This window comes from Manis javanica, chromosome 9 (assembly GCF_040802235.1).
Source record: "Manis javanica isolate MJ-LG chromosome 9, MJ_LKY, whole genome shotgun sequence".
NCBI lineage: Eukaryota > Metazoa > Chordata > Mammalia > Pholidota > Manidae > Manis > Manis javanica.
In genome coordinates this window covers 51,268,733-51,286,248 of record NC_133164.1, presented here as the reverse complement: position 1 = coordinate 51,286,248, position 17,516 = coordinate 51,268,733, and the positions used below count along the sequence as shown (strand labels likewise).

The 17,516-nt window shown below is 36.7% G+C and overlaps 1 protein-coding gene across 9 annotated transcripts in view; it reads right to left on the bottom strand.

Annotated features, from left to right (window-relative positions):
* The window catches only part of NAA16 (N-alpha-acetyltransferase 16, NatA auxiliary subunit), a 79,563-nt gene that overhangs the window by 19,707 nt on the left and 42,340 nt on the right, over positions 1-17,516 (bottom strand). For all 9 annotated transcript variants that reach the window (XM_037022962.2, XM_037022964.2, XM_037022965.2 and 6 more), the window contains one exon: positions 16,468-16,574. In XM_037022962.2, coding sequence (XP_036878857.1) covers positions 16,468-16,574 — 107 coding nt within the window. The remainder of the gene's footprint in view (positions 1-16,467; positions 16,575-17,516) is intronic.

Genomic DNA, 17,516 nt, shown 5'->3' with positions numbered 1-17,516 from the left:
ATAACTGAAATATAAAATATACTATAAATGTGTTATGCTCTTAAAGTATCAAACAAAAAGTGACATGAATTAAAAATGGCACAAGAAAAAAGCTTATATGTACAGTTGTTTTTAAATGTATTGATGTTAACTGTTCAGAATGAGTTTGAAAATATAACTATCTTATTTGTGAACGTCAAAAACAAAGGCTAAAAGTGAAAGAATGTAACAATGAAACCATAAAACTCTCAGAAGAAAATAGGCAAAAATCTCTTGAACATAAGCATGATTAATTTTTTTCTGAATGTGTCTCCCTAGTCAAGGGAAATAAGCAAAAATAAACAAGTAGTACTACATCAAACTAAAAAGCTTCTCTACAGCAAAGGAAGAATATATTCACAAATAACATATCCAGTAAGGGGCTAACATCCAACATATGTAAACAACTCATATAAATCAACACCAAAAAAACAAATAGCCCGATTAAAAAATGGGCAGAGGACCTGAATATTTTTCCAAAGAAGATATACAGATGGCCAACAGGCACATGAAAGATGCTCCAACATCACTAACCAAACTAGGAATACAAGAAAACTACCTCAATAAAGTGAATGCCATATATGAAAAACCCACAGTGAACACCATATTCGATGGTGGAATACTAAAAGCAGTTCCCCACTAAGATCAAGAACAAGGCAAGGATGCCTGCTCTCATCACGTCTACTCAACACAGTACTACAAGTTCTACCCAGAGCAATTAGACAGAGGGGAGGGGAGGGGAGTGGAGAGGAGGGGAGGGAAGGAGACCTAATACTGGACCCTTACCTAATACCATATACAAAAATTACATCAAAATGGATCAAGGAGCTAAATGTTAAGACCTAAAACAATAAAACTCTTAGAGGAAAACATAGGATAAAAGCTTCATGGCATTGAACTTAACAATGATTTCTTAGAGATGGCACAAAAAAGGCTCAGGTAATCAAGATGAAAAATAAACAAACTGGACTTCATGAAAAAATTTTACAATTTTGTGCATCAAAAGATATCATCCACAGAGTAAAAAGGAAACTCACAGAATGGGAGAAAATATCTGCAAATCACGTATCTGATAAGAGATTAATATCCAGCATATATAGAGAACTCCTGAAACTCAACAACAAAAAACCTAATTCAGAAATGAGCAAAGTACTTAAATAAAAAAAAAGATGTATGAACAACCTATGGGCACATGAAAAGATGCACATCAGCACTTATCGAAAAACAAAACAAAAAGTGTTGACAAGGATGTGGAGAAATCAGAACCATTGTATACTATTGGTGGGAACATGGTATAGCTTCTGTGGAAAAGAACGTGGTTCGTTGCTCAAAACATTAAAAATAGAATTACCAAATGACCCAGCAACTCTACTTCCAGATAGATACGCAAAAGAATTATAAAGCAGGGTCCTGAAAAGACATTTGTACACCCATGTCCATAGCAGCATTATTCACAATAGTCAAAACATGAAAGCAGGGGGCGGAGCAAGGATGGCGGCATGAGTAGAGCAGTGGAAATTTCCTCTGAAAAACACACAGATCTATGAAAATATAACAAAGAAAACTCTTCCTAAAATAGAGACCAGAGGACACAGGACAACATCCAAACCACATCCACACCAGCAAGAACCCAGCACTGTGCGAAGGGGGTAAGATACAAGCCCTGGCCCGGCGGGACCCGAGCGCCCCTCCCCCTGGCTCCTGGCGGGTGGAAAGAAACCGGAGCGGTTTTTTTTTTTTTTGGCGAGTGCTTTTTGGAAGCCTTAAAGGGACAGGGACCCCATTGCTAGGGAGGCAGGGAAGCGGGACCGGTGAGCGGGTGCGTGGGACCGGCGCCTGAGGATAAAGAATATCGCGCGTTTTCCCCTGTGGGACCGGTGCACAGGTGCCTGAGAACGGCGCCTAAGGACAGAGGAAATGGCGCGTTTTTCCCCCTTTTTTTTCTCTTTTTGGCAAGTGCTTTTTCGAAGTCTTAAAGGGACAGGGACCCCAATACCAGCAAAACAGGGCAGCAAGACTGGTGAGTGGGTGCCTGAGACCGGCGACGGGGGACAAAGAAAATCCCGCATTTTTCCCAATACTAGGGAGGCAGGGCAGTGGGACCAGTGGGCGGGGGCCTGGGGCCAGCACCTGAGGACAAAGAAAATCGCGCGTTTCCCCCCCCTTTTTTTTTCTTATTTGGCGAGTGCTTTTTGGAAGCCTTGGAGGGACGGGGACCCCAATATCAGGGAGGCAGGGCAGCAAGACTGGTGGGCGGGTGCCTGGGACTGGTGCCTGGGGACAAAGAAAATCGTGCGTTTCTCCCGTTTTTCGCTTTTTGGCAAGTGCTTTTTGGAGGCCTTAGGGGGACAGGGACCCCAGTGACAGGGAGGCAGGGCGGCAGGGCCGGTGAGCAGTGGCCTGGGACCGGCACCTGAGGACAAAAAAACAAATTGCGTGTTTTTTCCTTTTTCCTTTTTTTTTTTTCTCTTTCCTCTCTCATTGTTGCTGTTGTTGTTTTGGTTTGGAGAGTGCTTTTTGGAAGTCTTAAAGGGGCAGGACAGGACACTTAAACCAGAGGCAGGGAATCTGGGGACCTCTGGGCACTCTAACCCCCTGGGCAACAGGGAGCACAGAGGCTCCTTACGGAGATAAACAGCCTCCCGGCAGCGCCCCTCAAATGGGGCTCGACCATTTTGGAGGAGCAGACCCAGCCAGGCCACGCCCACAGCAACAGCAGAGATAAACTCCATGGCAAACGGGCAGGTAGCAAAAGCCCTGTCTGCGCACAGCTGACAAGCATAAGCCACTAGAGGTCGCTATTCTCCCAGGAGAGGAAGGCCACAAACCAACAAGAAGGGAAGGTCTTCCAGCAGTCACTCGTACCAGATCTGCAAACTATCTCTATCACCATGAAAAGGCAAAACTACAGGCAGACAAAGATCACAGAGACAACACCTGAGAAGGAGACAGACCTAACCAGTCCTCCTGAAAAAGAATTCAAAATAAAAATCATGAACATGCTGACAGAGACACAGAGAAAAATGCAAGAGGAATGGGATGAGATGCAGAGAAAAATGCAAGAGCAATGGGATGAAGTCCGGAGGGAGATCACAGATGTCAGGAAGGAGAGCACAGAAGTGAAACAATCCCTGGAAGGATTTATAAGCAGAATGGATAAGATGCAAGAGGCCATTGAAGGAATAGAAGCCAGAGAACAGGAATGTATAGAAGCTCACACAGAGAGAGATAAAAGGATCTCCAGGAATGAAACAACACTAAGAGAAATATGTGACCAATCCAAAAGGAATAATATTCGTATTATAGGGATACCAGAAGAAGAAGGAAGAGGAAAAGGGATAGAAAGTCTCTTTGAAGAAATAATTGCTGAAAACTTCCCCAAACTGGGGGAGGAAATAATCAAACAGCCCATGGAATTACACAGAACCCCAAACAGAAAGGATCCAAAGAGGACAACACCAAGACACATAGTAATTAAAATGGCAAGGATCAAGGATAAGGAAAGAGTTTTAAAGGCAGCCAGAGAGAAAAAGGTCACCTATAAAGGAAAACCCATCAGGCTAACATCAGACTTCTCCACACAAACCCTACAGGCCAGAAGAGAATGGCATGATATATTTAATGCAATGAAACAGAAGGGCCTTGAACCAAGGATACTGTATCCAGCACGACTATCATTTAAATATGATGGCAGGATTAAACACTTTCCAGACAAGCAAAAGCTGAGGGAATTTGCTTCCAACAAACCACCTCTACACGGCATCTCCAGGGACTGCTCTAGATGGGAGCACTCCTAAAAGAGCACAGAACAAAACACACAACACATGAAGAATGGAGGAGGAGGAATAAGAAGGGAGAGAAGAAAAGAATCTCCAGACAGTGTACATAACAGCTCAATAAGCGAGCTAAGTTAGGCAGTAAGATACTAAAGAAGCTAACCTTGAACCTTTGGTAACCACGAATCTAAAGCCTGCAATGGCAATAAGTACATATCTCTCAACAGTCACCCTAAATGTAAATGGACTTAATGCACCAATCAAAAGACACACAGTAATAGAATGGATAAAAAAGCAAGACCCATCTATATGTTGCTTACAAGAAACTCACCTTAAACCCAAAGACAAGCACAGACTAAAAGTCAAGGGATGGAAAAACATATTTCAGGCAAACAACAGTGAGAAGAAAGCAGGGGTTGCAGAACTAATATCAGACAAAATAGACTTCAAAACAAAGAAAGTAACAAGATATAAAGAAGGATACTACGTAATGCTAAAGGGCTCAGTCCAACAAGAGGATATAACCATTCCAAATATATATGCACCCAATACAGGACGACCAGCATATGTGACACAAATACTAACATAACTAAAGAGGGAAATAGACTGCAATGCATTCATTTTAGCAGACTTCAACACACCACTCACCCCAAAGGATAGATCCACTGGGCAGAAAATAAGTAAGGACACACAGGCACTGAACAACACACTAGAACAGATGGACCTAATAGACATCTATATAACTCTACATCCAAAAGCAACAGGATATACATTCTTCTCAAGTGCACATGGGGCATTCTCCAGAATAGACCACATACTAGCTCACAAAAAGAGCCTCAGTAAACTCCAAAATATTGAAATTCTACCAACCAATTTTTCAGACCACAAAGGTATAAAAGTAGAAATAAATTCTACAAAGAAAACAAAAAGGCTCACAAACACATGGAGGCTTAACAACATGCTACTAAATAATCAATGGATCAATGAACAAATCAAAATAGAGATCAAGGAATATATAGAAACAAATGACAACAACAACACTAAGCCCCAACTTCTGTGGGACCCAGTGAAAGCAGTCTTAAGAGGAAAGTATATAGCAATCCAGGAACACTTGAAAAAGGAAGAACAATCCCAAATGAATAGTCTAACATCACAATTATCAAAACTGGAAAAAGAAGAACAAATGAGGCCTAAAGTCAGCAGAAGGAGGGACATAATAAAGATCAGAGAAGAAATAAACAAAATTGAGAAGAATAAAACAATAGCAAAAATCAACAAAACCAAGAGCTGGTTCTTTGAGAAAATAAACAAAATAGATAAGCCTCTAGCCAAACTGATTAAGAGAAAAAGAGAGTCAACACAAATCAACATAATCAGAAATGAGAATGGAAAAATCACGACAGACCCCACAGAAATACAAAGAATTATTAAAGACTACTATGAAAACCTATATGCCAACAAGCTGGAAAACCTAGAAGAAATGGACAACTTCCTAGAAAAATACACCCTCCCAAGACTGACAAAGGAAGAAACACAAAAGTTAAACAAACCAATTACAAGCAAAGAAATTGAAACAGTAATCAAAAAACTACCCAAGAACAAAACCCCGTGGCCGCACAGATTTACGTCGGAATTTTGTCAGACACAAAGAGAAGACATAATACCATTCTCCTTAAAGTGCTCCAAAAAATAGAAGAAGAGGGAATACTCCCAAACTCATTCTATGAAGCCAACATCACCCTAATACCAAAACCAGGCAAAGACCCCACCAAAAAAGAAAATTACAGACCAATATCCCTGATGAATGTAGATGCAAAAATACCCAATAAAATATTAGTAAACAGAATTCAACACTATATCAAAAGGATCATACACCATGCCCAAGTGGGATTCATCCCAGGGATGCAAGGATGGTACAACATTCGAAAACCCATCAACATAATCCACCACATCAACAAAAAGACAGACAAAAACCACATGATCACCTCCATAGATGCTGAAAAAGCATTTGACAAAATTCCATTCATGATAAAAACTCTCAGCAAAATGGGCATAGAGGGCAAGTACCTCAACATAATAAAGGCCATATATGATAAACCCACAGCCAGCATTATACTGAACAGCGAGAAGCTGAAAGCATTTCCTCTGAGATCGGGAACAACACAGGCATGCCCACTCTCCCCACTGTTATTTAACATAGTACTGGAGGTCCTAGCCACGGCAATCAGACAAAACAAAGAAATACAAGGAATCCAGATTGGTAAAGAAGAAGTTAAACTGTCACTATTTGCAGATGATATGATACTGTACATAAAAAACCCTAAAGACTCCACTCCAAAACTACTAGAACTGGTATCGGAATACAGCAAAGTTGCAGGATACAAAATTAACACACAGAAATCTGTAGCTTTCCTATACACTAACAATGAACTAATAGAAAGAGAAATCAGGAAAACAATTCCATTCACAATTGCATCAAAAAGAATAAAATACCTAGGAATAAACCTAACCAAGGAAGTGAAAGACTTATACTCTGAAAACTACAAGTCACTCTTAAGAGAAATTAAAGGGGACACTAATAAATGGAAACTCATCCCATGCTCATGGCTAGGAAGAATTAATATTGTCAATGGCCATCCTGCCCAAAGCAATATACAGATTTGATACAATCCCTCTCAAATTACCAGCAACATTCTTCAATGAATTGGAACAAATAATTCAAAAATTCATATGGAAACACCAAAGACTCCAAATAGCCAAAGCAATCCTGAAAAAGAAGAATAAAGTAGGGGGGATCTCACTCCCCAACTTCAAGCTCTACTACAAAGCCATAGTAATCAAGACAATTTGGTACTGGCACAAGAACAGAGCCACAGACCAGTGGAACAGATTAGAGACTCCAGACATTAACCCAAACATATATGATGGTCAATTAATATTTGATAAAGGAGCCATGGACATACAATGGCAAAATGACAGTCTCATCAATAGATGGTGCTGGCAAAACTGGACAGCTACATGTAGGAGAATGAAACTGGACCATTGTCTAACCCCATATACAAAGGTAAACTCAAAATGGATCAAAGACCTGAATGTAAGTCATGAAACCATTAAACTCTTGGAAAAAAACATAGGCAAAAACCTCTTAGACATAAACATGAGTGACCTCTTCTTGAACATATCTCCCCGGGCAAGGAAAACAACAGCAAAAATGAGCAAGTGGGACTACATTAAGCTGAAAAGCTTCTGTACAGCGAAAGACACCATCAATAGAACAAAAAGGAACCCTACAGTATGGGAGAATATATTTGAAAATCACACATCCAATAAAGGCTTGACGTCCAGAATATATAAAGAGCTCACACGCCTCAACAAACAAAACACAAATAACCCAATTAAAAAATGGGCAGAGGAACTGAACAGACAGTTCTCTAAAAAAGAAATACAGATGGCCAAGAGACACATGAAAAGATGCTCCACATCGCTAATTATCAGAGAAATGCAAATTAAAACTACAATGAGGTATCACCTCACACCAGTAAGGATACCTGCCATCGAAAAGACAAACAACAACAAATGTTGGCGAAGCTGTGGAGAAAGGGGAACCCTCCTACACTGCTGGTGGGAATGTAAATTAGTTCAACCATTGTGGAAAGCAGTATGGAGGTTCATCAAAATGCTCAAAACAGACCTACCATTTGACCCAGGAATTCCACTCCTAGGAATTTACCCTAAGAACGCAGCAATCAAGTTTGAGAAAGACAGATGCACCCCTATGTTTATTGCAGCACTATTTACAATAGCCAAGAATTGGAAGCAACCTAAATGTCCATCGGTAGATGAATGGATAAAGAAGATGTGGTACATATACACAATGGAATACTACTCAGCCATAAGAAGTGGAAAAATCCAACCATTTGCAGCAACATGGATGGAGCTGGAGAGTATTATGCTCAGTGAAATAAGCCAAGCAGAGAAAGAGAAATACCAAATGATTTCACTCATCTGAGGAGTATAAGAACAAAGGAAAAACTGAAGGAACAAAATAGCAGCGGAATTACAGAACCCAAAAATGGACTAACAGGTACCAAAGGGAAAGGAACTGGGGAGGATGGGTGGGCAGGGAGGGATAAGTGGGGGGAAGAAGAAGAGGGGTATTAAGATTAGCATGCATGGGGAAGAGGGAGAAAGGGGAGGGTGGGCTGCACAACACAGAGAGGACAAGTAGTGATTCTACAGCATTTTGCTACGCTGATGGACAGTAACCGTAATGTGGTTGTTAGGGGGGACCTGATATAGGGGAGAGCATAGTAAACATAGTATTCTTCATGTAAGTGTAGATTAAAGATTAAAAAAAAAAAAAGAAAGAAAGAAAAGGGGGATTACTCCTTGATAGGATAAAACTATTGGTAAATCAAAGATCAACGCATGCTTTAAATATTCTTAATGTTGATCACTTAAAGGGTGTCAGATGATCAGCTATGGAGGTACTCTTTTCTGATAATATTCCTTTCTCTTAATAAAAAAAAAAAGCAGTTACTGTGTGCTGCCCTCCAATGAGTTCTGCACAGTGGTATAGCGGGCATGTCAAAGTGTGGGCAAAGGGTCTGTTTGTTCCTATGCAGAAGATCAAGGCCTAGCTTGGATACCCAGAAAATGAACTAAGATACGATATGAGGAGGAGCTTCTGGCATCAGCACTCTCTGGAGGACTCGTGCCGGGGGATGATCGACAAAAAGCCTCCACAGGGATCTGGGCGATGCTGCAGTTGTGGCTGCATCCAGCCCACCGTTTCCTGGACTTGCCATTGGAATGAGGAGGGAGATGTCTAGGCTGGCATGTGCATACAGTGAGACAACAAATTTGACCGGATCTGTACTGTTGGAACTCAACCAGGAGTTGGGAGGGGTGCAAGTTGTAGCGCTCCAAAATCTTATGACTATAGACTATCTACGGTTAAAAGAACATATGGGATGTGAATAGATCCCAGAAATGGGCTGCTTTGTCTGATTTCTCTCAGACTGTTCAAGTACAGTTGGACAATATCCATCATATCACAGACAAATTTTCACAAATGCCTAGGGTGCCTAAATGGTTTTCTTAGCTTCACTGGAGATGGATGGTAATTATAGATTTGCTATGTTTATGTCACCGTAGTCCTATTATGTTAATATGTGAGTGCAAATTAGTTAGTAGTTTAAAACCTATACATGCTTAAGGTACTCTACAAGAAGATATGTCAAAGAAATAATCAATCCTCCCATGTTTTCTTCCACATGCTACCTCTATAGCTTTTCTTCTTCCTTCCTAATTACAACCCTTAAATAGAATTCGTGCCTCATATCGAATTTACCGAGTATCATAATTCCTCCAGGTGGTAAAGATACCTCGAGACAAGTGCTAGGCCTAGAAGCCACAGGGCATAAATCTGCAAAGAAGTAAAAGGCTAACCTTTTCAAACAATATGGCTTCTCTCTCACTTACCAACTCTACATTTCCCTGTATGGCCCCGGAAGATGACTGGTTAGCCAGAGACGGGTAAGATTCCTCAAGGGAGGAACAACCTAAGACAGGCACAGTCGCAGGGGGGCCATCAGGTGAGAAATTGGGGATCAACAGAGGTGAGGCTCAGAACCTCACCCCCCCCGGTTTTGAGAGAAATCTTCTGCATCCATGGATGTTTTGCTGCCCTTGTCTAGCTTGGATAAATACTTAGTCCATAGGCACATACCTGATCATCTACATTTGCCCTCTTACAGCACTAAACTATGTTTTCTACCTTTAGCTTGCATCTACCTACCACTTCAGCAGTTCATTAAAAATAAAAATAATAATAAAGGGAGAAATGTGGGATCCACATATAAATCAAGTATAAAAATCAAACGAATATTCATATTTGACCTGATGGTTTATAGTTCATAATGCGTGATCAAAACCGAAAGTTTCTGTGATGAATGCCCTTGTACTGTTCACCATATAAGAACTTATTCACTATGTAAGAATTCATTCACCATGTAAGAACTTGTTCGTTATGCTTCAGAAGATTGGAGACTGATGAGAATCAGGCTTGAGTTGGATTAATGATTGTACATTGAGCATTGACCCCCCTATACAGAATTTTATTGTTGTTAACAACCATTTGATCAATAAATATGAGAGATGCCCTCTCAAGAAAAAAAAAAAAACATGAAAGTAATCAAGTGTCCATTGACAGATATATGGATAACCTAAATATGGTAATATACATACAATGGAATAACATTCAGCCTTAAAAAGGAAGGAAATTCTGCAAATGCTACAACATGGATGAACTTTGAGGACATCATGCTACGTGAAATAAGCCGGTCATAAAAAAGGCAAATACTGTATGATTCCACTTATATGAGTCAAAATCAGAGACAGAAAGTACCATAGTGGTTGCCACAGTTGTACATTTAAGAATGGCTCAGATGGTAGATTTTATGTTAAGTGGATTTTACCATAATAAAAGACCAACAAAAATCCCCCATTCTTAAAGTGTGAGCCTCAAACCATTAAAGTTATTAATCTTAGCATTAGCACCACCTAGTCATGTTAGAGATGCAAATTTTGGGACCAAACCCCAGACTTACAGATTCAGAAAATCTATGCCTAGCTATCTGTTTTTAACAAGCCCTCTAGTTAATGCTGATACACTATAGCTGAAGAATTGATAAAAATGTTGCAAAAAGACTATTATTACAAAGCAAAATTAAAGGGAATAGACATTTTTAAACCATCATGACCAATACCACCTCATCAATTTCTCTTAGAATACCTGTAACTGTAAACACTTTCCAGGTTTAGAAATTCATTACTCAACTTGTTCAATTTATGGAGGCAAGTATTTTTTCAGGAACTTACAATACCACCTACTGGCAGCTCAAAAACTGCAGTTAGAGCCAGCTTTAAGCACAGGTGCACACCTTTGCCATCTCTAGGGTGAACCATATTCTTAAAATCAGCTTTAATAAAAAAAAGCATAACAAAAGATATGCTGAATTTACATGTAATTCTTCACAAAGGAGTTAAAAACTACTGAATACATTTCCAACTTCAAAACAAAGTTCACACAAAATCTCATAAGTATTTGTAGAAAACACCAGCAATCCTGGTTCATTAGGCATATTTCTTAAATCTAAAAATTTATGTTACAATCACTATCTCAGTAATTAAGTGAACAATTATTTTCCAAATTTGTCTATGAAAGCATGAGTTTTACTCAGGTGTAAGGATGTATTTCAAGTTTATTTACCATTTATATCTCAATTATAAAATACATTTAACCCCTTTCTTGTAAAACACACTATGTAATGGCTATTCTTCTTGAAATAATATCTTGCCACTTTCATTTAAAATCAAGAAACCCAATCATATTAAAAATTTCAAGCCATCAAAATGGACAGCTTAAAATATACAGCCAAACTTTTTTATGAATGAAAAAATTTTCAAGTTCAACCACATCCTCCTGATTGAAATATTTTCTTACAAATAGTTATATTTGATCAGGATTGAAGATTTATTTTTGCTAACAAAATCTAATCTGAGCCAGTGTTGTGACTGCTACAGATAATTACCTCAAGTATGATTGCCCTTGACCATATTTTCCTATGTATGAGTTAAAAAAAAAAAACTCTTAAAGACAAAGTTTTATTACAGCACCATATCTAACACACAGTTTTCCACAACATAGATACAAATCAATTTAAAATGTTACTGCAACATAAAAGCCTTCAAACTATCTTTGTGGGTTTTAACCTTAACCTTGATTCATTATCTTCACCCAAAAGTCTGACACAGTGAGTTGGCTACAGAACAAAACTAGAAAATACTTTCCATTATAGGTGAAAATGTAAGTCCAAAATTAATTTGTACCCCATTAGTCATTTTGACTTCTTTTATGACACTAAAGTAAAGGACAGACTATAACCTTGGCAGTTGAAATAAAATGAAATAAAAACTTTTAATTATCCTTCTTTACAAATACAGATCTTTATTGTTACAGAAAGCTATTTTTTCTCATTATTAAATCAGAAAACTAAAACACAAAAGTATACAACACTAAGAACATGTCAGAAAAAGGACACTGGAAAAGAAAAGCAATTAAACCTAAAACAAGCAGATGTAAGGACACAGTAAAGATTAGAGTGGAAATTTATGAAAAAGAAAAAAGTGGAAAAAAAACAAGTCAGAAACGTGGTTTTCTGAAAAGATCAACAAAACCAGCAAACCTTAAGCTAGATTGATCAAGGAAAAAAAAAAGACTCAAATAAAGATTTAAAATGAAAGAGGCAATGTTACTATTGACTTCACAGAAATAAAATGATCACAAAGGAATATGGTGAACAATTATATGCCATTGTTGGGATAGCTTAGATGAAATAGACAAATTTCTAGAAACAGATGAATTTCAGAAACCAAATCAAGAAACAGAAAATATGAATAAACACTTTATACATATGCATAAACAGTAACAAGTAAGGCGTCTGCATAAGTAATCAAAAACTACCCACAAAAGAAAATCCAGGCCCAGATGGCTTCATTGGTGAATACTACCAAATATTTAATACCAATACTAATTCTTCATATACTTCAAAGAACAAGCAAAAACAAACCAGCAAAAAAAAAAAAAAAAAAAAAGAGGAGGGAACACTTCCTAGGCCATTATAAGGCCATTATTACCCTAACACCAAAAACAGACAAAGACATCACAAGAAAAGAACCAGCACCTCTTAGGAATAGAGATGCAAAATCCTCAATAAAATACTAGCAAACTGAACCCAGTAATATGTAAAAATAATTGTACATCATGACTAAGGGGTTTTATCCCAGTAATACAAGGTTGGTTTAACCCATGAAAACCAATATATTATACCAACAGATTAAAAAACAAAAACCACATGATCATTTCAACAGACAGAGAAAAAGCATTTGACAAAATCTAACACATTTTCACAATAAAATGCTCAACAAACCAGGAACAGAAGGGAATTTCCTCAACATTGTAAAAGGTATAGTAAATGTAATAGTTAAAGGAGAAAGACCTTTCCCCCTAAGATCAGGAACAAGATAAAAGATGTCCACTCTCATCACTTCTACTCAACACTGCTGGAGGTTCTAACCAGGGCAATTAAGAAAATGAAATAAAAAGACACAAAATGGAAAGAAAGCAACAGAAATTTCTATTTTCAGATGACATAATCTTACACAAGGAAATTCCAACAAGTCCATTACACCAACTATAACAAGGCCGCAGAATACAAGATCAATATACAAATATTTCACATACTAGCAATGAACAATCTGAAATGAAATTAAGAAAACAATTCCATTTAGTGTAACATAAAAAAGAATAAAATATTTAGGAATAAATCGAACAAAAGATGTGTATAAGATTTGTATACTGGAAACTATATTGTTGAAAGCAATTAAAGGTCTAAATAAATGGAAAGACATCCAATGTTCTTTGGAAAGACTTAATATTAAGATGTGAGTATTTCCCAAACTGATTAACAGAATCAATGCAATCCCTATAAAATACCAGCTGGCTTCTTGTAAAAATTGAAAAGCTGATACTAAAAATAAAATGGAAATAAACAGAATCCTGAATGGCCAAAAGTATCCTGAAAAAGAACAAACCAGGAAGATTCACACTTTCTAATTTTAAAATGTACTCCCAAGTTATAGTAATCAAGACAATGTAGTACTAGCATAAGGACAGACATGCAGATCAGTGGAACAGAATTGAATGTTCAAAAATGAATCTTCACATTTACAGTCTATTTTTAACAAGGCTTTCAATAAAGAGCAGTCTCTTCAATATACAGTGCTGGGGAAACTGGATAGTCACATGCAAAGAATGCAGTTGGTCTCCTATCTTACACCATATACAAAAAATGAACTCAAAATAGATCAAAGACCTCAATGTAAGGCAAAGTATAAAGCTCTTAGAAGTAAATCTGTGTAAATATTCATGACCTTGGATTTGGAAATCGTTTCTCAAATACAACACAAAAGCATAAGCAACTAAAGGGAAAAAAAGATAAATGGGACTTCAACAAAACGAAAACTTTTGTGCAAAGGACACTTTCAAGAAAGTGAAAAGACATCCCACAGCATGGTAGAAAGTATTTTCAAATCATGTACCTAATAAAGGACTAGTACCTAGAATATACAAAGAATTTTCACAACTCAATAATAAAATAAAAACTGGGTTAGAGTCTGAATGGACATTTCTCCAATGATGATTTACAAATGGCCAACAAGGACATGAAAAGATGCTCAGTATCATCTGTCATCAGGGAAAATGCACACCAAAACCACAAGGACATAGCACCTCACATCCACTAGGACAGCTACAATCAAGTATCAAGTAATAACAAGTGGATTGTTGGTGAGGATATGCAGAAACTGGAATGTTCATACATTGCTGGAGGGAACATAAAATGCCTAATGCTATGGTGGCTGGGGTTTCTTTTTGGGGTGATGAAAATTTTCTATAATTATACTGTAATGATGGTTGCAAAATTCAGAATATATTAAAAATCCTGAATTATATATTTCAAATGTAAATTTTATGGTGTGTGGATTACACCTCAATAAAGCTGCTAAAGACAGTTTTGTACGGCGGGGAAGAAGCTACTGGCAACTAGTTGGTGGAGGCCGAGGACATTGCTAAATGCACTGTACAGCCCCCATAACAAAGGCTCATCTAGCCCAGCACACTGATGCCAGACTTCTTTGTTCTAAGAAGCTGTCCTGGTGATGCAGAACGTTCGGCACAATCCTTGGCCCTTCTCCATTACATGTCAGTAGCATACCCCACAATGGCAACAATCGAAGATGCTACCAGACATTGTATATGAGCTAGTATAAATTAAGCTAGTATACAAATATATCTGTAATATTTTTTTTAACAGTGGAAAATTGGAAAACCGAAGTTCAACAATGGAGTTATGATTTCAATAAAAGACTGCAGTCATTAAAAAGAATGATAATGAAGATCATATAATAACACATTAAATGCTTACAAAGCTGCTGGGAGGAAAAGGAAAAACAAAATTTTATGGCCAAAATTGCTATTACTAAAGCTCCATATACACATCATGAGTTCACATGTGGAAAAACCTTGAAAGGAATTATACGAAAAATGCTCTTAAATTGTATATTCACAATTTTAAATGGAGACATTTTTAAAATCTTTTTTTTTCAACTGTAATATATCCTGAGCTAACCTTAAAAGATTATTTTATTTTATTTTCACACTATCTGACATGTATTATTCTTTAAGACTTGGAAGTTTACAAAATTGTAATTGTTTCTTGGACTTAACCTCTTTGAAACCCTTGAGAGTTAAATACAGCACTTAGCTAAAAATGGGACTCAGTGCTGGTTAAAAATATACAAACTTTAAAATGCTTTTATGAGTAATCACAAATATATGTGGTCAAAATTATTTATGAAGCATTTCCCATACTTGTAAAATTTTTCTCACTGTGTAAGTTCTAGTAACTTGGACTCAGTTTTCCATACCTTTCTTTTCTGTCACCCTTGCCAAGAAGAGTAAGAGAGAAATTTGGGCAAATGTTAATTTAACTAACCGAAAATTATGTGCAGGCACTGCTACACATTTCCATGTAGATTAATCACTACTCATCACAAAATTGACAGCACTCCCGTTAAGAGTCAAATAAAGTACACTACAGACATTAAAGAATTGTAAAGATTTTTTTAAATGTAAATGATACTTCTTAGTAATGGTGTACTACTAGACACTTTCAGTTGTCCCTTTTAGTTCATGAAAGTTGCTGCCATGGGGAAGAAAATACCTATCAGTTTACCTATCGCAGTCCTTGGTTTCAGTGTTTTATTATTCACATTTATTGTTCATTAACAAATAATTATGGATCAAAGCTAAAGAAGCAAAGTGATAGAGATATGACTAAAAATATTTTGGCATTTCTAATAAAACCTTTTCCTATCCTCTAGAAACAATTTTAAAAATAATGACTACAGAAAATAACACAAGATTTTAGACCTCAATAAATAAGAAGCATTGCTTGGAAATGTAACTATAACTTGTTTGCTATTAACTTTTAATTTTCTAATTATCTTTCTAATTTAAGACCAAGTATCTATTTCCTAATTTTAATGGCAGAAAAGTACTATTCTCTTTACTCAAGAACTAGCTGAAATTACCCTTACTTATTAAAATGTAACCTTAGTTAAAAATAATACTCTGCTGACCAAATGCATTTTATTAATGCAGTAATTCAATTATCCATGCTCTATATTTAAAAGCACACATAACAGATTTTTAAAATCCACAGACTATAAAATAATAGATAATTAATCATGAAATACTGAATATAGACCTCTGGTGACAATATGTCAAATTTAAAATCCCATGTGAAAAGCATACCCATTAAAAACAACCTTTTATAATCTTAGTGCTTTTATAGTAAATTTCATGACTGACATTTACTTTGACAGTACTTCTCCTACATGCATATATTATCAGTTCATCTATTATTAGACTAAGGTGAGTAACATTACTAGAATAGAGAAAATTAATAAATTATTACATATTTATATGGAAATCTTTCTATAAGTTAGTAAAAAGGTTATAGCAAAATTAAGAAAGATCAAGTTTTACCTTTTCTGCATTGTAATATAAAGATTTCAAAGTGGTAAATAAGGGTGGGCAGCCTTTACTGAAGTTAGCCCTCAGGAACTTATCCATTAGCTCTCTAAATTTTTCACCTAGAAACAAAAATATACTTTGTTATTGATATAAACAGGTCTTAAAATGATTTTATAAATAAAAATAAAACTCCTTCAGAAACAATTATCCCCCTATCCAACTTTACCACTAAAAAGCAAAACAAATTTCTTAGGTAGAAACTATATTTTTCCATACATGTTAAGTTCAGAATAACTTCAAGGAACACTTCAAAAGACAGGTAAAATAATGAGTGTGCAGCTTTAAGTAGAGAGAAAAAGTAAGTTTCAGAATGTAGTCCCCATAGCAAGTATCTTTCCTGATCTTGCTGACCAGCACAGACTCAGTCCTAACTGCAGACAACTCATAAAGCTCTCTGCAGACTCAAAAGATTCTCTTGTAACCAGCACTATATTCAAGTAGCAGTCAACACATCTTTCTAAATACTAGTGTGGTATTTACAGATGTTTTCCAAATCAACTAGCAATCTACTTCAACATTCATTCATTCCACAATCATCTATCAAGCACCCACTACGTGCCAGGCACTGTTCCAGATATAGGAGATATATCATAGCAGTCATTAAAATGTTTTTGTATTAGGCCTGAGATGGATTAATGATTGTGCATTGAGCATTGACCCCCCTATACAGAATTTTATTGTTGTAAACAACCATTTGATCAATAAATATGAGAGATGCCCTCTCAAAAAAAAAAATGTTTTTGTAAAGCCTGCCCTGTGGAACTTTAACATTCTAGCGGATAAGATAGACAATAAGTAAAATATATGTATGTTAGAAATTAAAATGAGCCCCAGGGCATTCTAATATCAGATTTAAAATAAATACACATTCGCAACATAAATTATTTTATTATTGATAAACCCTTACAAAAAACTTGTGAAAATAGAAAAAAATTGAAGAAACTTTTAAGTACAACACAAAGGCTTTACTTAACTCAGATACATGAACCTTTTTGACAGTA